Below are 26,545 nucleotides of genomic sequence, written 5' to 3' on the forward strand. Positions count from 1 at the left end.
AGTACTTGAGGGATAATGTCTTCACGGCCTCTGCTGGAAGCAGGCTCCAGGAAGGAGTCCCACAGGTCCTAGTTTTGATAAGTGGTGGAAGGTCTTTTGACAGTGTTGATCAACCAGCCTCTGCTCTCAAACAGCTGGGTGTCTTGACCTTTGCAATTGGAACCAGGAGCGCTGACAGCAAAGAACTGCAGAAGATATCCCACGAGCCCAGTTATGCACTAACTGTGTCTGAATTCACTGACCTTCCCAATGTCCAACAACAACTTCAGTCCTCCGTGGAGTCTGTGGTTATCGAGGTCGCCCCAGAACCACCAACTGTTTCTGGTATGTTCACAAGCATGGCCCTTTACTGGCCAGATAGACACATGATTTATTTGACCTAAACTGAGGCAAGGAAAATATGTCTGACATTTGTGTAGCGGCATTCCGAGATAAGGGGGAAGTGCTCCCCCATTGTTTAGATTGAATAAGCCAGCCTTAGGTGATTCCAAAACAAAGAAATCAAGGAAAATTGCACCACTTGATGATTAGCACAGCAGTGTAGATTTTGCAGAAAATTTCACTTAATGTCTTCCTGTCTGTTCTCAGTCGACACTGCCAAAAAGGATATCGTGTTCCTTCTGGATGGTTCTGACGGCACAAGGAGTGGCTTCCCTGCCATGCTAGATTTTGTTGAGAAAGTGGTGGAGAAATTGAACGTAGGACCTAACAAAGACCGTGTCTCTGTGGTCCAATACAGCAAAGATGCAGAGATCCATTTCTATCTGAACACATACAGCACAAAACAGGATATTTTGGATACAGTCAGAGGGCTGAGACATAGAGGAGGCAGACCCCTCTTCACCGGGGCAGCCCTCCAATACGTCAGGGACAACGCCTTTACAAACTCCTCCGGGAGCAGGCGCCTGCAAGGTGTTCCACAAATGTTGGTCCTGCTAAATGGTGGAAGGTCTTTTGACAATGTCGATACCCCGGCCTCTGCTCTCAAACAGCAGGGCGTCTATGTGATAGGCATTGGCACAAGGAACTCTGACAGTGGGGAGCTGCAGAAGATATCATATGAGCCAAGTTACGCTCTGTCAGTGTCTGACTTCACTGATCTCCCCAGTGCCCAGAAACAGCTCTACTCTGTCATGAACACAGTGCTAACCAGGGCCACGCCCATCACACCAACAACAACTGGTAAGAAAAGTGACAGATTTTGATTTTCCCAGGTCATGGTAGGATGCAAATTGAACAGTATGAACGTGTTATTTATTGAAGCCGAGGTAAGCCAGCAGCACTATGACGATACGTTTGTACCAGATGAAACGGCGCAGGTTGCTAAATTCCAGGTTAGCTTTGGTCATCTGATTTTGACGTGGTAAACATTTGACACAGGAACCTGAACATGTCTGAAATTCTTTGTTCCCTAGTGGAGAGAAAGCCAGCAGGAAAAGATGTTGTGTTCTTGTTGGATGGATCTGATGGTACTAGAAGTGGCTTCCCAGCTGTGAAAGACTTTGTCCAAAGAGTTGTAGAGACACTCAGTGTGGATGACAACAAAGACCGTGTCTCAGTGGTTCAGTACAGCAGAGATCCAGCTGTGCAATTCTATCTGAACACGTACACCACAAAAGGAGACATCCTTGACACTGTCAGAGGATTGAGGCACAAAGGTGGAAGACCCCTCAACACTGGAGCAGCTCTCCAGTACTTGAGGGATAATGTCTTCACGGCCTCTGCTGGAAGCAGGCTCCAGGAAGGAGTCCCACAGGTCCTAGTTTTGATAAGTGGTGGAAGGTCTTTTGACAGTGTTGATCAACCAGCCTCTGCTCTCAAACAGCTGGGTGTCTTGACCTTTGCAATTGGAACCAGGAGCGCTGACAGCAAAGAACTGCAGAAGATATCCCACGAGCCCAGTTATGCACTAACTGTGTCTGAATTCACTGACCTTCCCAATGTCCAACAACAACTTCAGTCCTCCGTGGAGTCTGTGGTTATCGAGGTCGCCCCAGAACCACCAACTGTTTCTGGTATGTTCACAAGCATGGCCCTTTACTGGCCAGATAGACACATGATTTATTTGACCTAAACTGAGGCAAGGAAAATATGTCTGACATTTGTGTAGCGGCATTCCGAGATAAGGGGGAAGTGCTCCCCCATTGTTTAGATTGAATAAGCCAGCCTTAGGTGATTCCAAAACAAAGAAATCAAGGAAAATTGCACCACTTGATGATTAGCACAGCAGTGTAGATTTTGCAGAAAATTTCACTTAATGTCTTCCTGTCTGTTCTCAGTCGACACTGCCAAAAAGGATATCGTGTTCCTTCTGGATGGTTCTGACGGCACAAGGAGTGGCTTCCCTGCCATGCTAGATTTTGTTGAGAAAGTGGTGGAGAAATTGAACGTAGGACCTAACAAAGACCGTGTCTCTGTGGTCCAATACAGCAAAGATGCAGAGATCCATTTCTATCTGAACACATACAGCACAAAACAGGATATTTTGGATACAGTCAGAGGGCTGAGACATAGAGGAGGCAGACCCCTCAACACCGGGGCAGCCCTCCAATATGTCAGGGACAACGCCTTTACAAACTCCTCCGGGAGCAGGCGCCTGCAAGGTGTTCCACAAATGTTGGTCCTGCTAAATGGTGGAAGGTCTTTTGACAATGTCGATACCCCGGCCTCTGCTCTCAAACAGCAGGGCGTCTATGTGATAGGCATTGGCACAAGGAACTCTGACAGTGGGGAGCTGCAGAAGATATCATATGAGCCAAGTTACGCTCTGTCAGTGTCTGACTTCACTGATCTCCCCAGTGCCCAGAAACAGCTCTACTCTGTCATGAACACAGTGCTAACCAGGGCCACGCCCATCACACCAACAACAACTGGTAAGAAAAGTGACAGATTTTGATTTTCCCAGGTCATGGTAGGATGCAAATTGAACAGTATGAACGTGTTATTTATTGAAGCTGAGGTAAGCCAGCAGCACTATGACGATACGTTTGTTCCAGATGAAACGGCGTAGGTTGCTAAATTCCAGGTTAGCTTTGGTCATCTGACTTTGACGTGGTAAACATTTGACACAGGAACCTGAACATTTCTGAACTTCTTTGTTCCCTAGTGGAGAGAAAGCCAGCAGGAAAAGATGTTGTGTTCTTGTTGGATGGATCTGATGGTACTAGAAGTGGCTTCCCAGCTGTGAAAGACTTTGTCCAAAGAGTTGTAGAGACACTCAGTGTGGATGACAACAAAGACCGTGTCTCAGTGGTTCAGTACAGCAGAGATCCAGCTGTGCAATTCTATCTGAACACGTACACCACAAAAGGAGACATCCTTGACACTATCAGAGGATTGAGGCACAAAGGTGGAAGACCCCTCAACACTGGAGCAGCTCTCCAGTACTTGAGGGATAATGTCTTCACGGCCTCTGCTGGAAGTAGGCTCCAGGAAGGAGTCCCACAGGTCCTAGTTTTGATAAGTGGTGGAAGGTCTTTTGACAGTGTTGATCAACCAGCCTCTGCTCTCAAACAGCTGGGTGTCTTGACCTTTGCAATTGGAACCAGGAGCGCTGACAGCAAAGAACTGCAGAAGATATCCCACGAGCCCAGTTATGCACTAACTGTGTCTGAATTCACTGACCTTCCCAATGTCCAACAACAACTTCAGTCCTCCGTGGAGTCTGTGGTTATCGAGGTCGCCCCAGAACCACCAACTGTTTCTGGTATGTTCACAAGCATGGCCCTTTACTGGCCAGATAGACACTTGATTTATTTGACCTAAACTGAGGCAAGGAAAATAAGTCTGACATTTGTGTAGCGGCATTCCGAGATAAGGGGGAAGTGCTCCCCCATTGTTTAGATTGAATAAGCCAGCCTTAGGTGATTCCAAAACAAAGAAATCAAGGAAAATTGCACCACTTGATGATTAGCACAGCAGTGTAGATTTTGCAGAAAATTTCACTTAATGTCTTCCTGTCTGTTCTCAGTCGACACTGCCAAAAAGGATATCGTGTTCCTTCTGGATGGTTCTGACGGCACAAGGAGTGGCTTCCCTGCCATGCTAGATTTTGTTGAGAAAGTGGTGGAGAAATTGAACGTAGGACCTAACAAAGACCGTGTCTCTGTGGTCCAATACAGCAAAGATGCAGAGATCCATTTCTATCTGAACACATACAGCACAAAACAGGATATTTTGGATACAGTCAGAGGGCTGAGACATAGAGGAGGCAGACCCCTCAACACCGGGGCAGCCCTCCAATATGTCAGGGACAACGCCTTTACAAACTCCTCCGGGAGCAGGCGCCTGCAAGGTGTTCCACAAATGTTGGTCCTGCTAAATGGTGGAAGGTCTTTTGACAATGTCGATACCCCGGCCTCTGCTCTCAAACAGCAGGGCGTCTATGTGATAGGCATTGGCACAAGGAACTCTGACAGTGGGGAGCTGCAGAAGATATCATATGAGCCAAGTTACGCTCTGTCAGTGTCTGACTTCACTGATCTCCCCAGTGCCCAGAAACAGCTCTACTCTGTCATGAACACAGTGCTAACCAGGGCCACGCCCATCACACCAACAACAACTGGTAAGAAAAGTGACAGATTTTGATTTTCCCAGGTCATGGTAGGATGCAAATTGAACAGTATGAACGTGTTATTTATTGAAGCCGAGGTAAGCCAGCAGCACTATGACGATACGTTTGTTCCAGATGAAACGGCGTAGGTTGCTAAATTCCAGGTTAGCTTTGGTCATCTGATTTTGACGTGGTAAACATTTGACACAGGAACCTGAACATTTCTGAACTTCTTTGTTCCCTAGTGGAGAGAAAGCCAGCAGGAAAAGATGTTGTGTTCTTGTTGGATGGATCTGATGGTACTAGAAGTGGCTTCCCAGCTGTGAAAGACTTTGTCCAAAGAGTTGTAGAGACACTCAGTGTGGATGACAACAAAGACCGTGTCTCAGTGGTTCAGTACAGCAGAGATCCAGCTGTGCAATTCTATCTGAACACGTACACCACAAAAGGAGACATCCTTGACACTATCAGAGGATTGAGGCACAAAGGTGGAAGACCCCTCAACACTGGAGCAGCTCTCCAATACTTGAGGGATAATGTCTTCACGGCCTCTGCTGGAAGTAGGCTCCAGGAAGGAGTCCCACAGGTCCTAGTTTTGATAAGTGGTGGAAGGTCTTTTGACAGTGTTGATCAACCAGCCTCTGCTCTCAAACAGCTGGGTGTCTTGACCTTTGCAATTGGAACCAGGAGCGCTGACAGCAAAGAACTGCAGAAGATATCCCACGAGCCCAGTTATGCACTAACTGTGTCTGAATTCACTGACCTTCCCAATGTCCAACAACAACTTCAGTCCTCCGTGGAGTCTGTGGTTATCGAGGTCGCCCCAGAACCACCAACTGTTTCTGGTATGTTCACAAGCATGGCCCTTTACTGGCCAGATAGACACTTGATTTATTTGACCTAAACTGAGGCAAGGAAAATAAGTCTGACATTTGTGTAGCGGCATTCCGAGATAAGGGGGAAGTGCTCCCCCATTGTTTAGATTGAATAAGCCAGCCTTAGGTGATTCCAAAACAAAGAAATCAAGGAAAATTGCACCACTTGATGATTAGCACAGCAGTGTAGATTTTGCAGAAAATTTCACTTAATGTCTTCCTGTCTGTTCTCAGTCGACACTGCCAAAAAGGATATCGTGTTCCTTCTGGATGGTTCTGACGGCACAAGGAGTGGCTTCCCTGCCATGCTAGATTTTGTTGAGAAAGTGGTGGAGAAATTGAACGTAGGACCTAACAAAGACCGTGTCTCTGTGGTCCAATACAGCAAAGATGCAGAGATCCATTTCTATCTGAACACATACAGCACAAAACAGGATATTTTGGATACAGTCAGAGGGCTGAGACATAGAGGAGGCAGACCCCTCAACACCGGGGCAGCCCTCCAATATGTCAGGGACAACGCCTTTACAAACTCCTCCGGGAGCAGGCGCCTGCAAGGTGTTCCACAAATGTTGGTCCTGCTAAATGGTGGAAGGTCTTTTGACAATGTCGATACCCCGGCCTCTGCTCTCAAACAGCAGGGCGTCTATGTGATAGGCATTGGCACAAGGAACTCTGACAGTGGGGAGCTGCAGAAGATATCATATGAGCCAAGTTACGCTCTGTCAGTGTCTGACTTCACTGATCTCCCCAGTGCCCAGAAACAGCTCTACTCTGTCATGAACACAGTGCTAACCAGGGCCACGCCCATCACACCAACAACAACTGGTAAGAAAAGTGACAGATTTTGATTTTCCCAGGTCATGGTAGGATGCAAATTGAACAGTATGAACGTGTTATTTATTGAAGCCGAGGTAAGCCAGCAGCACTATGACGATACGTTTGTTCCAGATGAAACGGCGTAGGTTGCTAAATTCCAGGTTAGCTTTGGTCATCTGACTTTGACGTGGTAAACATTTGACACAGGAACCTGAACATTTCTGAACTTCTTTGTTCCCTAGTGGAGAGAAAGCCAGCAGGAAAAGATGTTGTGTTCTTGTTGGATGGATCTGATGGTACTAGAAGTGGCTTCCCAGCTGTGAAAGACTTTGTCCAAAGAGTTGTAGAGACACTCAGTGTGGATGACAACAAAGACCGTGTCTCAGTGGTTCAGTACAGCAGAGATCCAGCTGTGCAATTCTATCTGAACACGTACACCACAAAAGGAGACATCCTTGACACTATCAGAGGATTGAGGCACAAAGGTGGAAGACCCCTCAACACTGGAGCAGCTCTCCAGTACTTGAGGGATAATGTCTTCACGGCCTCTGCTGGAAGTAGGCTCCAGGAAGGAGTCCCACAGGTCCTAGTTTTGATAAGTGGTGGAAGGTCTTTTGACAGTGTTGATCAACCAGCCTCTGCTCTCAAACAGCTGGGTGTCTTGACCTTTGCAATTGGAACCAGGAGCGCTGACAGCAAAGAACTGCAGAAGATATCCCACGAGCCCAGTTATGCACTAACTGTGTCTGAATTCACTGACCTTCCCAATGTCCAACAACAACTTCAGTCCTCCGTGGAGTCTGTGGTTATCGAGGTCGCCCCAGAACCACCAACTGTTTCTGGTATGTTCACAAGCATGGCCCTTTACTGGCCAGATAGACACTTGATTTATTTGACCTAAACTGAGGCAAGGAAAATAAGTCTGACATTTGTGTAGCGGCATTCCGAGATAAGGGGGAAGTGCTCCCCCTTTGTTTAGATTGAATAAGCCAGCCTTAGGTGATTCCAAAACAAAGAAATCAAGGAAAATTGCACCACTTGATGATTAGCACAGCAGTGTAGATTTTGCAGAAAATTTCACTTAATGTCTTCCTGTCTGTTCTCAGTCGACACTGCCAAAAAGGATATCGTGTTCCTTCTGGATGGTTCTGACGGCACAAGGAGTGGCTTCCCTGCCATGCTAGATTTTGTTGAGAAAGTGGTGGAGAAATTGAACGTAGGACCTAACAAAGACCGTGTCTCTGTGGTCCAATACAGCAAAGATGCAGAGATCCATTTCTATCTGAACACATACAGCACAAAACAGGATATTTTGGATACAGTCAGAGGGCTGAGACATAGAGGAGGCAGACCCCTCAACACCGGGGCAGCCCTCCAATACGTCAGGGACAACGCCTTTACAAACTCCTCCGGGAGCAGGCGCCTGCAAGGTATTCCACAAATGTTGGTCCTGCTAAATGGTGGAAGGTCTTTTGACAATGTCGATACCCCGGCCTCTGCTCTCAAACAGCAGGGCGTCTATGTGATAGGCATTGGCACAAGGAACTCTGACAGTGGGGAGCTGCAGAAGATATCATATGAGCCAAGTTACGCTCTGTCAGTGTCTGACTTCACTGATCTCCCCAGTGCCCAGAAACAGCTCTACTCTGTCATGAACACAGTGCTAACCAGGGCCACGCCCATCACACCAACAACAACTGGTAAGAAAAGTGACAGATTTTGATTTTCCCAGGTCATGGTAGGATGCAAATTGAACAGTATGAACGTGTTATTTATTGAAGCCGAGGTAAGCCAGCAGCACTATGACGATACGTTTGTTCCAGATGAAACGGCGTAGGTTGCTAAATTCCAGGTTAGCTTTGGTCATCTGACTTTGACGTGGTAAACATTTGACACAGGAACCTGAACATTTCTGAACTTCTTTGTTCCCTAGTGGAGAGAAAGCCAGCAGGAAAAGATGTTGTGTTCTTGTTGGATGGATCTGATGGTACTAGAAGTGGCTTCCCAGCTGTGAAAGACTTTGTCCAAAGAGTTGTAGAGACACTCAGTGTGGATGACAACAAAGACCGTGTCTCAGTGGTTCAGTACAGCAGAGATCCAGCTGTGCAATTCTATCTGAACACGTACACCACAAAAGGAGACATCCTTGACACTATCAGAGGATTGAGGCACAAAGGTGGAAGACCCCTCAACACTGGAGCAGCTCTCCAGTACTTGAGGGATAATGTCTTCACGGCCTCTGCTGGAAGCAGGCTCCAGGAAGGAGTCCCACAGGTCCTAGTTTTGATAAGTGGTGGAAGGTCTTTTGACAGTGTTGATCAACCAGCCTCTGCTCTCAAACAGCTGGGTGTCTTGACCTTTGCAATTGGAACCAGGAGCGCTGACAGCAAAGAACTGCAGAAGATATCCCACGAGCCCAGTTATGCACTAACTGTGTCTGAATTCACTGACCTTCCCAATGTCCAACAACAACTTCAGTCCTCCGTGGAGTCTGTGGTTATCGAGGTCGCCCCAGAACCACCAACTGTTTCTGGTATGTTCACAAGCATGGCCCTTTACTGGCCAGATAGACACTTGATTTATTTGACCTAAACTGAGGCAAGGAAAATAAGTCTGACATTTGTGTAGCGGCATTCCGAGATAAGGGGGAAGTGCTCCCCCTTTGTTTAGATTGAATAAGCCAGCCTTAGGTGATTCCAAAACAAAGAAATCAAGGAAAATTGCACCACTTGATGATTAGCACAGCAGTGTAGATTTTGCAGAAAATTTCACTTAATGTCTTCCTGTCTGTTCTCAGTCGACACTGCCAAAAAGGATATCGTGTTCCTTCTGGATGGTTCTGACGGCACAAGGAGTGGCTTCCCTGCCATGCTAGATTTTGTTGAGAAAGTGGTGGAGAAATTGAACGTAGGACCTAACAAAGACCGTGTCTCTGTGGTCCAATACAGCAAAGATGCAGAGATCCATTTCTATCTGAACACATACAGCACAAAACAGGATATTTTGGATACAGTCAGAGGGCTGAGACATAGAGGAGGCAGACCCCTCAACACCGGGGCAGCCCTCCAATACGTCAGGGACAACGCCTTTACAAACTCCTCCGGGAGCAGGCGCCTGCAAGGTGTTCCACAAATGTTGGTCCTGCTAAATGGTGGAAGGTCTTTTGACAATGTCGATACCCCGGCCTCTGCTCTCAAACAGCAGGGCGTCTATGTGATAGGCATTGGCACAAGGAACTCTGACAGTGGGGAGCTGCAGAAGATATCATATGAGCCAAGTTACGCTCTGTCAGTGTCTGACTTCACTGATCTCCCCAGTGCCCAGAAACAGCTCTACTCTGTCATGAACACAGTGCTAACCAGGGCCACGCCCATCACACCAACAACAACTGGTAAGAAAAGTGACAGATTTTGATTTTCCCAGGTCATGGTAGGATGCAAATTGAACAGTATGAACGTGTTATTTATTGAAGCCGAGGTAAGCCAGCAGCACTATGACGATACGTTTGTTCCAGATGAAACGGCGTAGGTTGCTAAATTCCAGGTTAGCTTTGGTCATCTGACTTTGACGTGGTAAACATTTGACACAGGAACCTGAACATTTCTGAACTTCTTTGTTCCCTAGTGGAGAGAAAGCCAGCAGGAAAAGATGTTGTGTTCTTGTTGGATGGATCTGATGGTACTAGAAGTGGCTTCCCAGCTGTGAAAGACTTTGTCCAAAGAGTTGTAGAGACACTCAGTGTGGATGACAACAAAGACCGTGTCTCAGTGGTTCAGTACAGCAGAGATCCAGCTGTGCAATTCTATCTGAACACGTACACCACAAAAGGAGACATCCTTGACACTGTCAGAGGATTGAGGCACAAAGGTGGAAGACCCCTCAACACTGGAGCAGCTCTCCAGTACTTGAGGGATAATGTCTTCACGGCCTCTGCTGGAAGCAGGCTCCAGGAAGGAGTCCCACAGGTCCTAGTTTTGATAAGTGGTGGAAGGTCTTTTGACAGTGTTGATCAACCAGCCTCTGCTCTCAAACAGCTGGGTGTCTTGACCTTTGCTATTGGAACCAGGAGCGCTGACAGCAAAGAACTGCAGAAGATATCCCACGAGCCCAGTTATGCACTAACTGTGTCTGAATTCACTGACCTTCCCAATGTCCAACAACAACTTCAGTCCTCCGTGGAGTCTGTGGTTATCGAGGTCGCCCCAGAACCACCAACTGTTTCTGGTATGTTCACAAGCATGGCCCTTTACTGGCCAGATAGACACTTGATTTGTTTGACCTAAACTGAGGCAAGGAAAATAAGTCTGACATTTGTGTAGCGGCATTCCGAGATAAGGGGGAAGTGCTCCCCCATTGTTTAGATTGAATAAGCCAGCCTTAGGTGATTCCAAAACAAAGAAATCAAGGAAAATTGCACCACTTGATGATTAGCACAGCAGTGTAGATTTTGCAGAAAATTTCACTTAATGTCTTCCTGTCTGTTCTCAGTCGACACTGCCAAAAAGGATATCGTGTTCCTTCTGGATGGTTCTGACGGCACAAGGAGTGGCTTCCCTGCCATGCTAGATTTTGTTGAGAAAGTGGTGGAGAAATTGAACGTAGGACCTAACAAAGACCGTGTCTCTGTGGTCCAATACAGCAAAGATGCAGAGATCCATTTCTATCTGAACACATACAGCACAAAACAGGATATTTTGGATACAGTCAGAGGGCTGAGACATAGAGGAGGCAGACCCCTCAACACCGGGGCAGCCCTCCAATATGTCAGGGACAACGCCTTTACAAACTCCTCTGGGAGCAGGCGCCTGCAAGGTGTTCGACAAATGTTGGTCCTGCTAAATGGTGGAAGGTCTTTTGACAATGTCGATACCCCGGCCTCTGCTCTCAAACAGCAGGGCGTCTATGTGATAGGCATTGGCACAAGGAACTCTGACAGTGGGGAGCTGCAGAAGATATCATATGAGCCAAGTTACGCTCTGTCAGTGTCTGACTTCACTGATCTCCCCAGTGCCCAGAAACAGCTCTACTCTGTCATGAACACAGTGCTAACCAGGGCCACGCCCATCACACCAACAACAACTGGTAAGAAAAGTGACAGATTTTGATTTTCCCAGGTCATGGTAGGATGCAAATTGAACAGTATGAACGTGTTATTTATTGAAGCCGAGGTAAGCCAGCAGCACTATGACGATACGTTTGTTCCAGATGAAACGGCATAGGTTGCTAAATTCCAGGTTAGCTTTGGTCATCTGACTTTGACGTGGTAAACATTTGACACAGGAACCTGAACATTTCTGAACTTCTTTGTTCCCTAGTGGAGAGAAAGCCAGCAGGAAAAGATGTTGTGTTCTTGTTGGATGGATCTGATGGTACTAGAAGTGGCTTCCCAGCTGTGAAAGACTTTGTCCAAAGAGTTGTAGAGACACTCAGTGTGGATGACAACAAAGACCGTGTCTCAGTGGTTCAGTACAGCAGAGATCCAGCTGTGCAATTCTATCTGAACACGTACACCACAAAAGGAGACATCCTTGACACTGTCAGAGGATTGAGGCACAAAGGTGGAAGACCCCTCAACACTGGAGCAGCTCTCCAGTACTTGAGGGATAATGTCTTCACGGCCTCTGCTGGAAGCAGGCTCCAGGAAGGAGTCCCACAGGTCCTAGTTTTGATAAGTGGTGGAAGGTCTTTTGACAGTGTTGATCAACCAGCCTCTGCTCTCAAACAGCTGGGTGTCTTGACCTTTGCTATTGGAACCAGGAGCGCTGACAGCAAAGAACTGCAGAAGATATCCCACGAGCCCAGTTATGCACTAACTGTGTCTGAATTCACTGACCTTCCCAATGTCCAACAACGACTTCAGTCCTCCGTGGAGTCTGTGGTTATCGAGGTCGCCCCAGAACCACCAACTGTTTCTGGTATGTTCACAAGCATGGCCCTTTACTGGCCAGATAGACACTTGATTTGTTTGACCTAAACTGAGGCAAGGAAAATAAGTCTGACATTTGTGTAGCGGCATTCCGAGATAAGGGGGAAGTGCTCCCCCATTGTTTAGATTGAATAAGCCAGCCTTAGGTGATTCCAAAACAAAGAAATCAAGGAAAATTGCACCACTTGATGATTAGCACAGCAGTGTAGATTTTGCAGAAAATTTCACTTAATGTCTTCCTGTCTGTTCTCAGTCGACACTGCCAAAAAGGATATCGTGTTCCTTCTGGATGGTTCTGACGGCACAAGGAGTGGCTTCCCTGCCATGCTAGATTTTGTTGAGAAAGTGGTGGAGAAATTGAACGTAGGACCTAACAAAGACCGTGTCTCTGTGGTCCAATACAGCAAAGATGCAGAGATCCATTTCTATCTGAACACATACAGCACAAAACAGGATATTTTGGATACAGTCAGAGGGCTGAGACATAGAGGAGGCAGACCCCTCAACACCGGGGCAGCCCTCCAATACGTCAGGGACAACGCCTTTACAAACTCCTCCGGGAGCAGGCGCCTGCAAGGTGTTCGACAAATGTTGGTCCTGCTAAATGGTGGAAGGTCTTTTGACAATGTCGATACCCCGGCCTCTGCTCTCAAACAGCAGGGCGTCTATGTGATAGGCATTGGCACAAGGAACTCTGACAGTGGGGAGCTGCAGAAGATATCATATGAGCCAAGTTACGCTCTGTCAGTGTCTGACTTCACTGATCTCCCCAGTGCCCAGAAACAGCTCTACTCTGTCATGAACACAGTGCTAACCAGGGCCACGCCCATCACACCAACAACAACTGGTAAGAAAAGTGACAGATTTTGATTTTCCCAGGTCATGGTAGGATGCAAATTGAACAGTATGAACGTGTTATTTATTGAAGCCGAGGTAAGCCAGCAGCACTATGACGATACGTTTGTTCCAGATGAAACGGCGTAGGTTGCTAAATTCCAGGTTAGCTTTGGTCATCTGACTTTGACGTGGTAAACATTTGACACAGGAACCTGAACATTTCTGAACTTCTTTGTTCCCTAGTGGAGAGAAAGCCAGAAGGAAAAGATGTTGTGTTCTTGTTGGATGGATCTGATGGTACTAGAAGTGGCTTCCCAGCTGTGAAAGACTTTGTCCAAAGAGTTGTAGAGACACTCAGTGTGGATGACAACAAAGACCGTGTCTCAGTGGTTCAGTACAGCAGAGATCCAGCTGTGCAATTCTATCTGAACACGTACACCACAAAAGGAGACATCCTTGACACTGTCAGAGGATTGAGGCACAAAGGTGGAAGACCCCTCAACACTGGAGCAGCTCTCCAGTACTTGAGGGATAATGTCTTCACGGCCTCTGCTGGAAGCAGGCTCCAGGAAGGAGTCCCACAGGTCCTAGTTTTGATAAGTGGTGGAAGGTCTTTTGACAGTGTTGATCAACCAGCCTCTGCTCTCAAACAGCTGGGTGTCTTGACCTTTGCTATTGGAACCAGGAGCGCTGACAGCAAAGAACTGCAGAAGATATCCCACGAGCCCAGTTATGCACTAACTGTGTCTGAATTCACTGACCTTCCCAATGTCCAACAACAACTTCAGTCCTCCGTGGAGTCTGTGGTTATCGAGGTCGCCCCAGAACCACCAACTGTTTCTGGTATGTTCACAAGCATGGCCCTTTACTGGCCAGATAGATACTTGATTTGTTTGACCTAAACTGAGGCAAGGAAAATAAGTCTGACATTTGTGTAGCGGCATTCCGAGATAAGGGGGAAGTGCTCCCCCATTGTTTAGATTGAATAAGCCAGCCTTAGGTGATTCCAAAACAAAGAAATCAAGGAAAATTGCACCACTTGATGATTAGCACAGCAGTGTAGATTTTGCAGAAAATTTCACTTAATGTCTTCCTGTCTGTTCTCAGTCGACACTGCCAAAAAGGATATCGTGTTCCTTCTGGATGGTTCTGACGGCACAAGGAGTGGCTTCCCTGCCATGCTAGATTTTGTTGAGAAAGTGGTGGAGAAATTGAACGTAGGACCTAACAAAGACCGTGTCTCTGTGGTCCAATACAGCAAAGATGCAGAGATCCATTTCTATCTGAACACATACAGCACAAAACAGGATATTTTGGATACAGTCAGAGGGCTGAGACATAGAGGAGGCAGACCCCTCAACACCGGGGCAGCCCTCCAATATGTCAGGGACAACGCCTTTACAAACTCCTCCGGGAGCAGGCGCCTGCAAGGTGTTCCACAAATGTTGGTCCTGCTAAATGGTGGAAGGTCTTTTGACAATGTCGATACCCCGGCCTCTGCTCTCAAACAGCAGGGCGTCTATGTGATAGGCATTGGCACAAGGAACTCTGACAGTGGGGAGCTGCAGAAGATATCATATGAGCCAAGTTACGCTCTGTCAGTGTCTGACTTCACTGATCTCCCCAGTGCCCAGAAACAGCTCTACTCTGTCATGAACACAGTGCTAACCAGGGCCACGCCCATCACACCAACAACAACTGGTAAGAAAAGTGACAGATTTTGATTTTCCCAGGTCATGGTAGGATGCAAATTGAACAGTATGAACGTGTTATTTATTGAAGCCGAGGTAAGCCAGCAGCACTATGACGATACGTTTGTTCCAGATGAAACGGCATAGGTTGCTAAATTCCAGGTTAGCTTTGGTCATCTGACTTTGACGTGGTAAACATTTGACACAGGAACCTGAACATTTCTGAACTTCTTTGTTCCCTAGTGGAGAGAAAGCCAGCAGGAAAAGATGTTGTGTTCTTGTTGGATGGATCTGATGGTACTAGAAGTGGCTTCCCAGCTGTGAAAGACTTTGTCCAAAGAGTTGTAGAGACACTCAGTGTGGATGACAACAAAGACCGTGTCTCAGTGGTTCAGTACAGCAGAGATCCAGCTGTGCAATTCTATCTGAACACGTACACCACAAAAGGAGACATCCTTGACACTGTCAGAGGATTGAGGCACAAAGGTGGAAGACCCCTCAACACTGGAGCAGCTCTCCAGTACTTGAGGGATAATGTCTTCACGGCCTCTGCTGGAAGCAGGCTCCAGGAAGGAGTCCCACAGGTCCTAGTTTTGATAAGTGGTGGAAGGTCTTTTGACAGTGTTGATCAACCAGCCTCTGCTCTCAAACAGCTGGGTGTCTTGACCTTTGCTATTGGAACCAGGAGCGCTGACAGCAAAGAACTGCAGAAGATATCCCACGAGCCCAGTTATGCACTAACTGTGTCTGAATTCACTGACCTTCCCAATGTCCAACAACAACTTCAGTCCTCCGTGGAGTCTGTGGTTATCGAGGTCGCCCCAGAACCACCAACTGTTTCTGGTATGTTCACAAGCATGGCCCTTTACTGGCCAGATAGACACTTGATTTGTTTGACCTAAACTGAGGCAAGGAAAATAAGTCTGACATTTGTGTAGCGGCATTCCGAGATAAGGGGGAAGTGCTCCCCCATTGTTTAGATTGAATAAGCCAGCCTTAGGTGATTCCAAAACAAAGAAATCAAGGAAAATTGCACCACTTGATGATTAGCACAGCAGTGTAGATTTTGCAGAAAATTTCATTTAATGTCTTCCTGTCTGTTCTCAGTCGACACTGCCAAAAAGGATATCGTGTTCCTTCTGGATGGTTCTGACGGCACAAGGAGTGGCTTCCCTGCCATGCTAGATTTTGTTGAGAAAGTGGTGGAGAAATTGAACGTAGGACCTAACAAAGACCGTGTCTCTGTGGTCCAATACAGCAAAGATGCAGAGATCCATTTCTATCTGAACACATACAGCACAAAACAGGATATTTTGGATACAGTCAGAGGGCTGAGACATAGAGGAGGCAGACCCCTCAACACCGGGGCAGCCCTCCAATATGTCAGGGACAACGCCTTTACAAACTCCTCCGGGAGCAGGCGCCTGCAAGGTGTTCGACAAATGTTGGTCCTGCTAAATGGTGGAAGGTCTTTTGACAATGTCGATACCCCGGCCTCTGCTCTCAAACAGCAGGGCGTCTATGTGATAGGCATTGGCACAAGGAACTCTGACAGTGGGGAGCTGCAGAAGATATCATATGAGCCAAGTTACGCTCTGTCAGTGTCTGACTTCACTGATCTCCCCAGTGCCCAGAAACAGCTCTACTCTGTCATGAACACAGTGCTAACCAGGGCCACGCCCATCACACCAACAACAACTGGTAAGAAAAGTGACAGATTTTGATTTTCCCAGGTCATGGTAGGATGCAAATTGAACAGTATGAACGTGTTATTTATTGAAGCCGAGGTAAGCCAGCAGCACTATGACGATACGTTTGTTCCAGATGAAACGGCATAGGTTGCTAAATTCCAGGTTAGCTTTGGTCATCTGACTTTGACGTGGTAAACATTTGACACAGGAACCTGAACATTTCTGAACTTCTTTGTTCCCTAGTGGAGAGAAAGCCAGCAGGAAAAGATGTTGTGTTCTTGTTGGATGGATCTGATGGTACTAGAAGTGGCTTCCCAGCTGTGAAAGACTTTGTCCAAAGAGTTGTAGAGACACTCAGTGTGGATGACAACAAAGACCGTGTCTCAGTGGTTCAGTACAGCAGAGATCCAGCTGTGCAATTCTATCTGAACACGTACACCACAAAAGGAGACATCCTTGACACTGTCAGAGGATTGAGGCACAAAGGTGGAAGACCCCTCAACACTGGAGCAGCTCTCCAGTACTTGAGGGATAATGTCTTCACGGCCTCTGCTGGAAGCAGGCTCCAGGAAGGAGTCCCACAGGTCCTAGTTTTGATAAGTGGTGGAAGGTCTTTTGACAGTGTTGATCAACCAGCCTCTGCTCTCAAACAGCTGGGTGTCTTGACCTTTGCAATTGGAACCAGGAGCGCTGACAGCAAAGAACTGCAGAAGATATCCCACGAGCCCAGTTATGCACTAACTGTGTCTGAATTCACTGACCTTCCCAATGTCCAACAACAACTTCAGTCGTCCGTGGAGTCTGTGGTTATCGAGGTCGCCCCAGAACCACCAACGGTTTCTGGTATGTTCACAAGCATGGACCTTTACTGGCCAGATAGACACTTGATTTATTTGACCTAAACTGAGGCAAGGAAAATAAGTCTGACATTTGTGTAGCGGCATTCCGAGATAAGGGGGAAGTGCTCCCCCATTGTTTAGATTGAATAAGCCAGCCTTAGGTGATTCCAAAACAAAGAAATCAAGGAAAATTGCACCACTTGATGATTAGCACAGCAGTGTAGATTTTGCAGAAAATTTCACTTAATGTCTTCCTGTCTGTTCTCAGTCGACACTGCCAAAAAGGATATCGTGTTCCTTCTGGATGGTTCTGACGGCACAAGGAGTGGCTTCCCTGCCATGCTAGATTTTGTTGAGAAAGTGGTGGAGAAATTGAACGTAGGACCTAACAAAGACCGTGTCTCTGTGGTCCAATACAGCAAAGATGCAGAGATCCATTTCTATCTGAACACATACAGCACAAAACAGGATATTTTGGATACAGTCAGAGGGCTGAGACATAGAGGAGGCAGACCCCTCAACACCGGGGCAGCCCTCCAATACGTCAGGGACAACGCCTTTACAAACTCCTCCGGGAGCAGGCGCCTGCAAGGTGTTCGACAAATGTTGGTCCTGCTAAATGGTGGAAGGTCTTTTGACAATGTCGATACCCCGGCCTCTGCTCTCAAACAGCAGGGCGTCTATGTGGTAGGCATTGGCACAAGGAACTCTGACAGTGGGGAGCTGCAGAAGATATCATATGAGCCAAGTTACGCTCTGTCAGTGTCTGACTTCACTGATCTCCCCAGTGCCCAGAAACAGCTCTACTCTGTCATGAACACAGTGCTAACCAGGGCCACGCCCATCACACCAACAACAACTGGTAAGAAAAGTGACAGATTTTGATTTTCCCAGGTCATGGTAGGATGCAAATTGAACAGTATGAACGTGTTATTTATTGAAGCCGAGGTAAGCCAGCAGCACTATGACGATACGTTTGTTCCAGATGAAACGGCGTAGGTTGCTAAATTCCAGGTTAGCTTTGGTCATCTGATTTTGACGTGGTAAACATTTGACACAGGAACCTGAACATGTCTGAAATTCTTTGTTCCCTAGTGGAGAGAAAGCCAGCAGGAAAAGATGTTGTGTTCTTGTTGGATGGATCTGATGGTACTAGAAGTGGCTTCCCAGCTGTGAAAGACTTTGTCCAAAGAGTTGTAGAGACACTCAGTGTGGATGACAACAAAGACCGTGTCTCAGTGGTTCAGTACAGCAGAGATCCAGCTGTGCAATTCTATCTGAACTCGTACACCACAAAAGGAGACATCCTTGACACTGTCAGAGGATTGAGGCACAAAGGTGGAAGACCCCTCAACACTGGAGCAGCTCTCCAGTACTTGAGGGATAATGTCTTCACGGCCTCTGCTGGAAGCAGGCTCCAGGAAGGAGTCCCACAGGTCCTAGTTTTGATAAGTGGTGGAAGGTCTTTTGACAGTGTTGATCAACCAGCCTCTGCTCTCAAACAGCTGGGTGTCTTGACCTTTGCAATTGGAACCAGGAGGGCTGACAGCAAAGAACTGCAGAGGATATCCCACGAGCCCAGTTATGCACTAACTGTGTCTGAATTCACTGACCTTCCTAATGTCCAACAACAACTTCAGTCCTCTGTGGAGGCTGTGGTTATCAAGGTCATCCCAGAACTACTAACTGATTCTGGTATGTTCACAAGCATGGCCCTTTACTGGCCAGACAGAGACATGATTTTTTTGACCTAAACTGAGGCAAGGAAAATAAGTCTGACATTTGTGTAGCGGCATTCCGAGATAAGGGGGAAGTGCTCCCCCATTGTTTAGATTGAATAAGCCAGCCTTAGGTGATTCCAAAACAAAGAAATCAAGGAAAATTGCACCACTTGATGATTAGCACAGCAGTGTAGATTTTGCAGAAAATTTCACTTAATGTCTTCCTGTCTGTTCTCAGTCGACACTGCCAAAAAGGATATCGTGTTCCTTCTGGATGGTTCTGACGGCACAAGGAGTGGCTTCCCTGCCATGCTAGATTTTGTTGAGAAAGTGGTGGAGAAATTGAACGTAGGACCTAACAAAGACCGTGTCTCTGTGGTCCAATACAGCAGAGATGCAGAGATCCATTTCTATCTGAACACATACAGCACAAAACAGGATGTTTTGGATACGGTCAGAGGCCTGAGACATAGAGGAGGCAGACCTCTCAACACCGGGGCAGCCCTCCAATACGTCAGGGACCAGGCCTTTACAAACTCCTCTGGGAGCAGGCGCCTGCAAGGTGTTCCACAAATGTTGGTCCTGCTAAATGGTGGAAGGTCTTTTGACAATGTCGATACCCCGGCCTCTGCTCTCAAACAGCAGGGCATTTATGTAATAGGCATTGGCACAAGGAATTCTGACAGTAGGGAGCTGCAGAAGATATCATATGAGCCAAGTTACGCTCTGTCAGTGTCTGACTTCACTGATCTCCCCAGTGCCCAGAAACAGCTCTACTCTGTAATGAACAAAGTGCTAACCAGGGCCACGCCCATCACACCAACAACAACTGGTAAGAAAAGTGACAGATTCTTAGTTTCCAATGTCATGCTCGGATGCAATTTGAACAGTAAGATAAACTTGACAAGTTTGGTCATTTTTTCCTATGTTTTTAACCAATTTTTCATGTGTCAGAACTTTTTTTCATGTGTATCTTTTTTACTCCCATCTCTTTTGCTTTTTTACATATTTTCTAGTTACAACACATTCACTTCCTGGGAAAATGATGCACAGTGTTTGATTTTTATTTCACTATTCAACTGTTTTTCCTTTAAATATTTTCACTGAATAGCTTGTTTGGACCTCATCGATATGCACATGATGCAATAAACACCTACAACTTTCCTAACATTCATGTTGAAGGTTGTTGTTTTTTTTCTTTCATTTTTGTACCGAACCAATACCAACCTATTGCTGTCTTTTTTTAAAGGTTTACTTGACTTGCATTTTTTATAACCTTTCAACATAGTTTTCAACAAAACCACTATAATTTTAAATAAACTTCTTTTGGTCACCTTCTCAAAGTCATTGCACTTTTGAAACAATAAGTCAAGGATGATCAAACTTCAAATACTTTCAGCAAATACAACAGCCTAACAACAACAATCTATTAAAAACTCACTTCTCCTTTTTTCCTCAAATTCTTTGAGTTTCCAACATGCATGTATGCATGTATTTTGAATGTCTGCATGTCAATAAACTGATCAATGTTCCAATACATATACATATATACATATTTTTCTGCATTCTGAAGAAAAAAGTGTTCCTTCCCTTTTCATCTGAAAAAAACAACAACACAAAAACATACTGTATCATCTGTAGCCTAGTTGCCTCAGTTGTATATTAATGCATTATGTAATGTCTTATTGTAGAATGGGAATTACATTATTTTTACCTGTGTTTGAGAAAAATACATGCAGACATTTTCTTCATGCATAATGTTCCTTTCCTTTTCAAATGTGATGTCTAGTTGTCTGGCATTTGATCTCTAACATCCAAGAAAGAGAGAGTTATCAAGAGTTTTTACACACAGACATCAGCACAGACAAATGTAGCTGTGTGGTTAACACACTGAAACCTCATTACGTGGAATATTTACATCAAAGGGGATACTCACACTTGGCCAAGTTGCTCCACAATGTGCTAAAATACAATTGCCCCTGTCCACATGCTCCTGCTGGCCTGCATTTATATTGCTCCTGCACAGTTACCTCTTTATATAATGTTGTTATTCTACCCATGCATGGCTTCATGCTCATGAAGTGTGCTTGGTTTACAAGACAGCGAGACAGAACCTTTTCGATCCCGGTCGAGGCAAATAAATTGTAACATGGTTGAGCCCAGTACTTACACTAGTCAAACATACTGGACTTTGGGGGTCAACCATGGTTGGGAAGAGTACGGATTGCCTAGTGTGAGTGCACCCTTAAAAGTATCGAGCAATCTTCAAGTATGAGAAATATGCCCTATCTACTTCTCAGAGATCTGTGTTTGGTTTGACTGCTAGCTCCAGGCTTAGATTTCTCTTAATGGATTTTCCAATCTTGGCTTTCAACGTAATGAGGGTTTCGATATTGTTGTACGTTGAAGGGATCTCCAATATTTTTTTTGACATTTATTATGTACTTGACCCTTTTTTGTTTTATTTGCAGTTAACCTTTTATATAATATATATTGTAGTTTCTTAAGTCCTCCTCCTTAGACGATGATGTGTAGATGATGAAGAAAAATCCGCTGACACTGACTTGCTTGTAATGTAAGACATTTATTTACAAAGTCAAGAAACAGCATCAGTCCAGGTTAGTCATGGCACCTGGGAGAGTCACCAGCCAAATGTGATCCTCTCGAACAATGAGAAGACCTTCTTATTTATACAATTTTGGTCAAAGAAACATCAGGACATTTACGACTTCATTTAGGCTTTGATCATTCAGATGTGCCTCTCCTACAGTCCTGCACCCCCTGTGGTTCCTCAGGACATATGGCTTCAAAGGTTACACAGGTCACCATGAGGGTAACTTCTTATCTCCCCCAATGTAGCCTAAGTGTCTGTTCTCATTTCAATACTACATTGTTTATCTTTCTCAGTCTTAAGGAATATCCCCATAAATAAACCCCTACATTGTCTTTGATGTTAAATCAACCTCTAACTTTAAGAACACCATTTGTCCCCCAAAAGGCTCACATGCTTCAGCAGCACATTTACACTTCAAATACTTATTTATATTACATTGTCGCATGTAAAATACACTTCAATATCAATCCAGATTGAGGTTGCAAAAATTCATTCTGGGAGAAGAGCTAAGAATATTGTTCTTACACACAACTTTCCTTATACTAAAGCCTATTTATTGTTAAGCAACTGACTAGCAGCTAAATGTTTCTCCAGCAGAGGCTGACATATATCCATACAGCCTTGTATATTTGCTGCCTTTATCCTTCCTTCGTCGGGTTCAATATCTTGATCATATCTGTAGCAAAAAAAATAAAAAATCTTTTCTGTGTCTCTTCCAGCTCAGACCCAGGGCCCCCGGAAGGATATTGTTTTCCTCGTCGATGGATCTGATGGTGTAGGGCTGGAATTTCCTATTATCCAGGAGTTCATCCGCAGAGTTGTAGAGAGTCTCAACGTTGGTGAGAACAAGATCCGGATTGCTGTGGTCCAGTATGGGGACTATGCCAATGCTGACATGTATCTGAACACACATACAACCAAAGAAGGTGTTTTGAATGCTGTCAAGGGACTGAGACAGCGAGGAGGAAGACAACGTAACCTGGGGCAGGCCCTGCAGTTTGTAAGCCAGGATGTCCTTACAGCAGCACGTGGTAGCAGGAAGGGGGAGAATGTGCCACAGTTCCTTATTGTCGTCTCCAGTGGGTCTTCCACAGATGACATCAGTCGGGCTGCAACTTCCCTGAAACAATCAAGAGTTCTCCCCTTCGGCATTGGGACCAGAGATGTTAACCCTACAGAGCTCCAGATGGTGTCATATGTGTCTAACTTTGCCTACCCTGTAGATGACCTCCCTGGCTTGTACACGGTCCAAGAAAACTTGATTAACACTCTCACTGAGTTGTCAGATGATGACATTGCCAGATTGCGTCCAGTATTAACCTATGACGGTAATTCATTTTGTCAAAGATAATAATTTACAGCCAAAAAATATCTTCACACAACTCAGGTGTATGACCTTAGTAATTGAAAAAATAATTTTCTTTTCATGAATTTAACAGTTTGGTAATTATAATTTGTTCCTTCTTGTCTTTCTGAGCAGTACTCCCACCAGCAACCAGAGAAGGAGAAAAGAGGGATGTTGTATTTCTAATTGACGGCACGACTGCTGTGCGTAGTGAGTTCCCTGCCATCCGGGACATGATTTCAAGAGTTGTGGAAAAGCTGGATGTAGGAATTGATAAGGTCCGAATTTCAGTGGTACAGCACAGTGATGATCCACAATTAGAATTTCGTCTGAATGAATTCTCCACCAAAGATGAGGTGCGCCGGGCTGTGGATAGACTCCGTAGCAAAGGTGGAAACCGTCTAAATACAGGCCGAGCTCTTGAATATGTCGGCAAAACTATCTTCCAAAGGTCAGCAGGAAGTCGTATTGAGGATGGTGTGCCTCAGTTCCTCATTCTAGTTACAGGTGGCAGGTCATCAGATGATGTATCCAATGCAGCAGACCAACTGAAGAAAAGCCAGGTTGCACCTGTTGCCATTGGATCAAGAAATGCGGACCCAACTCAACTGAGACAGATTTCCCTGAAGCCTGAGCTTGTATATACAGTTGACAATTTCCAGCAGCTTCCAGCAGTTGAATCACAGCTGATTGATTCAGTCAAAACAATAACAACATCTGATATAATCAGTAGCTATGTTCCTCCCACAGTGCTCATAGGTAAGGAATACAATCTTTGATGTTCACCATAAATATATGTCGTAAATCTCAGTTATCCAAATGCATTTTGGCCTTCTTAAAACACACTGGTGGTCCACTGATAGCCTATAGGAACGTAAATTCAGTTGTAACTGATGTATGTTGATAGAATGAGTCCGCCAGGGCTGCCATATTTGGACTATCAAGAAGCGCTTGTAACAATGAAGTAAAATAGGATAGGATAGGATAGGATAGGATATAACTTTATTGATCCCCAATGGGGAAATTCGGGCGTTACAGCAGCAGCTGTGGAGACTATAGACAAAGAGCTAATCAGGCTTGTTTAATTCTGAGACTTTTTCTTCATAGATGTAGTTAGTTGTAACTGTAAGAAATGAACAAATTACTGGAAACCTCTTGATGTTAACTGTAGTTTTACTTTATTTTGGACTTCATCTTAAACTATAGATTTCTATATATACAATTAATTGGTTGATCAGTTCTTTGTACTGTTGCCTTTCTAAACAGAATTTAAGTTGGCAAAAACAAATTTTAACTGCTGATTGATTGATATTATTTCATGACTTACATATAATTACTTGTAAGTGGTTCATGTTATCAACAATTAAATATAATGTCAAGCAACCACAGTACCATACTAACCATACACTAACATTACACACATTACATTACACTAACCATACTAATTTGAATGATGTACATACATTGTCTCACACAACATCAATCCATAACTTAACTTAACTTTTTAACTTTTCATTTTCTGTCATATTTTATGATGATCTGCACTTGAAGTTACATAAAATGTGACATCTATGTTTCAATATCTGATGATTCTAAACCTTCAGGCACAAATTCACAGAACCTAATTCTGTTGTAAAGTTATTTTACAGTGGTAACGGTAAAAATGCACTTGTCTGTTTTTGATCAAATTGAAATAATGTGTATCTAATTTTTCTTGTTCATCCATTATTTGCAGAACCCCTAAATCTTGGGAAAAAGGACATTATCTTCCTTATTGATGGCTCAGCAACTACAGGTGCTGATGGCATTGCTCATATCCGCGACTTCATCCTCAACATTGTTCAACAACTTGACGTGCAGCCTGATCAAGTGCGTGTGGCTGTTGTCCAGTATGCAGACAGAGCTCAAACGGAGTTCTCTCTTAACTCACACAACAACAAACAAGCTGTTACCTCTGCTATCAAAAGGCTTCGTCAGATTGGTGGCCGGTCATCAAATTTGGCAGACGCTATTGAGTACGTCATTCAGAATGAGTTAAAGCCCTCATCGGGCGTCCGTCTGTCTGAAGCCTCCCAGCATCTCGTGGTTCTCACAGGTGGACGTTCTCCCCAAGATGTTTCCATCTATGGACCTCTGCTGAAGGGCTCCCGGGTAAACTGCATTGGTGTTGGTGCTGGTGGTGCTAACACTAAGCAGCTAACGCAAATTGCAACAACCCCAGAAGATGTCCTTCAGGTGCCGTCCTTCCCAGGACTGTCAGCAATCAACAGCAAGTTAGTTGCTAGGTTGAGTGGAAGTCTCCCTGAGGAAACACCCACTGATATTGAGGATTCTAGTAAGTCATGCATACTTTAACATGTATAAAAATTATTCATGATGCATTAAATCTAATAAGTTTTTCTTTTCTCCTTTTTTCATCCTTCTTTACCCTGTGTCTTTTGATGTATTATCTTCCTTCTCCGGATAGGCCTGCCTGCCCCCAAAAAGGCAGATATTGTGTTTTTGGTGGATGGCTCCATCAACTTTGTCAGAGGCCAATTCAATGAAGTGATGTTATTTATTAGCAACCTAGTCGATCTTTTCTTCACTGAAAGAGACAACCTACAAATTGGTCTGGCACAATATGCTACAGATGTGACAGACGCCTTCTACCTCAACACTTACAAAAACAGGCAAGACATCATGGATGCCATTATCCGGACAGAATACAAAGGTGGACAAAGACTGAACACTGGTGCAGCAATTCGCCACGTTCAAAACGTGTACTTCACCAAAGAAAAAGGCAGTAGGAAGGATGAGGGAACTCCTCAGATCCTGATGGTTATCACTGGAGGGCGCTCGACTGATGACGGCAAAACAGCAGCCCTTGGTCTGAAGCAAAAGGGGGTGAGGATTTTTGCGGTGGGAGTGGGTGACACTGCAAAGGAATTAGAAGACCTTGCCAGTGAGTCCACCACTTTTGCTCGATCAAGCACGATCCAGGGACTGTCAGAACTCAATGAGCAAATCCTGGGGACTCTGGATGATGAAGTGAAGGGGAAAGGGGGTTGTGTTGGTATAGAGCCGGCTCCTACAGGTAAGAGACAAAGTAACATGTGTCCAAAAGAGCCTTATTGCTAAGCTTTTCACATTTCACTGCCATCATTGAATCTTGTGGTTGAGTTTTAAGATGTTTGTTGTTGGTTAAAAAAGTTCACTTAGTTAAAATTGCCCTCTGTTTTTCAGACTGCAACATAGAGGTGTTGGTGGGATTTGATGTTTCTGCCCAGAACATCTTCAGTGCTCAGACCAACCTCCAGAGCAAGATGGGCGCTATCCTGCAGAGAATCTCCAAAATGGCAAAAATAAGTTGCTCATCAGGGCAGATTCCCTCTGTGCAAGTTGGCATGTTGGCCATGGACTCCGCCTCTGAACCCATCCAGCTGGACTTCACAGACAATGCTGATCAGCTCTTGGAGGGCTTCAGAAACCTGCGAAATCGTGGTCCATTTGTCCTTAACGGCAGGACAATCACAGCTTACACCAACAGATTCAAAGCCAGACAGGATAATGTTGTCAAGGTTGGTCTCTGAAAAAGTTCAAACTAAAGATATCATGAGCTGATACTCAGTCATTCACAGCTTGTTTAAAGATTG

General features: G+C 45.3%; 2 protein-coding genes across 4 annotated transcripts in view; both read left to right on the forward strand.

Annotated features, from left to right (window-relative positions):
* The window catches only part of LOC306832745 (collagen alpha-3(VI) chain-like), a 112,530-nt gene that overhangs the window by 69,389 nt on the left and 16,596 nt on the right, over positions 1 to 26,545 (forward strand). For all 3 annotated transcript variants that reach the window (XM_079357664.1, XM_079357665.1, XM_079357666.1), the window contains 5 exons: positions 22,285 to 22,893; positions 23,046 to 23,669; positions 24,646 to 25,245; positions 25,378 to 25,986; positions 26,136 to 26,470. In XM_079357664.1, coding sequence (XP_079213790.1) covers positions 22,285 to 22,893; positions 23,046 to 23,669; positions 24,646 to 25,245; positions 25,378 to 25,986; positions 26,136 to 26,470 — 2,777 coding nt within the window. The remainder of the gene's footprint in view (positions 1 to 22,284; positions 22,894 to 23,045; positions 23,670 to 24,645; positions 25,246 to 25,377; positions 25,987 to 26,135; positions 26,471 to 26,545) is intronic.
* LOC306832918 (collagen alpha-1(XII) chain-like) lies at positions 16 to 22,240 on the forward strand (the record flags this gene model as incomplete). The annotated part of the gene is made up of 29 exons (XM_079357939.1): positions 16 to 65; positions 167 to 324; positions 589 to 1,095; positions 1,416 to 2,015; positions 2,280 to 2,389; positions 2,684 to 2,759; positions 3,131 to 3,706; positions 3,971 to 4,482; positions 4,818 to 5,397; positions 5,662 to 5,771; positions 6,066 to 6,141; positions 6,489 to 7,088; positions 7,353 to 7,864; positions 8,200 to 8,779; positions 9,044 to 9,153; positions 9,448 to 9,523; positions 9,895 to 10,470; positions 10,735 to 11,246; positions 11,582 to 12,161; positions 12,426 to 12,535; positions 13,663 to 13,852; positions 14,117 to 14,226; positions 14,521 to 14,596; positions 14,944 to 15,543; positions 15,808 to 16,326; positions 16,635 to 17,234; positions 17,499 to 18,017; positions 18,326 to 18,925; positions 19,190 to 22,240. The coding sequence occupies 29 exons, from the start codon at positions 16 to 18 to the stop codon at positions 20,056 to 20,058; spliced, it is 11,094 nt and encodes a 3,697-aa protein (XP_079214065.1). The 3' UTR covers positions 20,059 to 22,240.

The sequence above is a fragment of the Symphodus melops genome, assembly GCF_947650265.1.
Source record: "Symphodus melops genome assembly, chromosome: 12".
Taxonomy (NCBI): domain Eukaryota; kingdom Metazoa; phylum Chordata; class Actinopteri; order Labriformes; family Labridae; genus Symphodus; species Symphodus melops.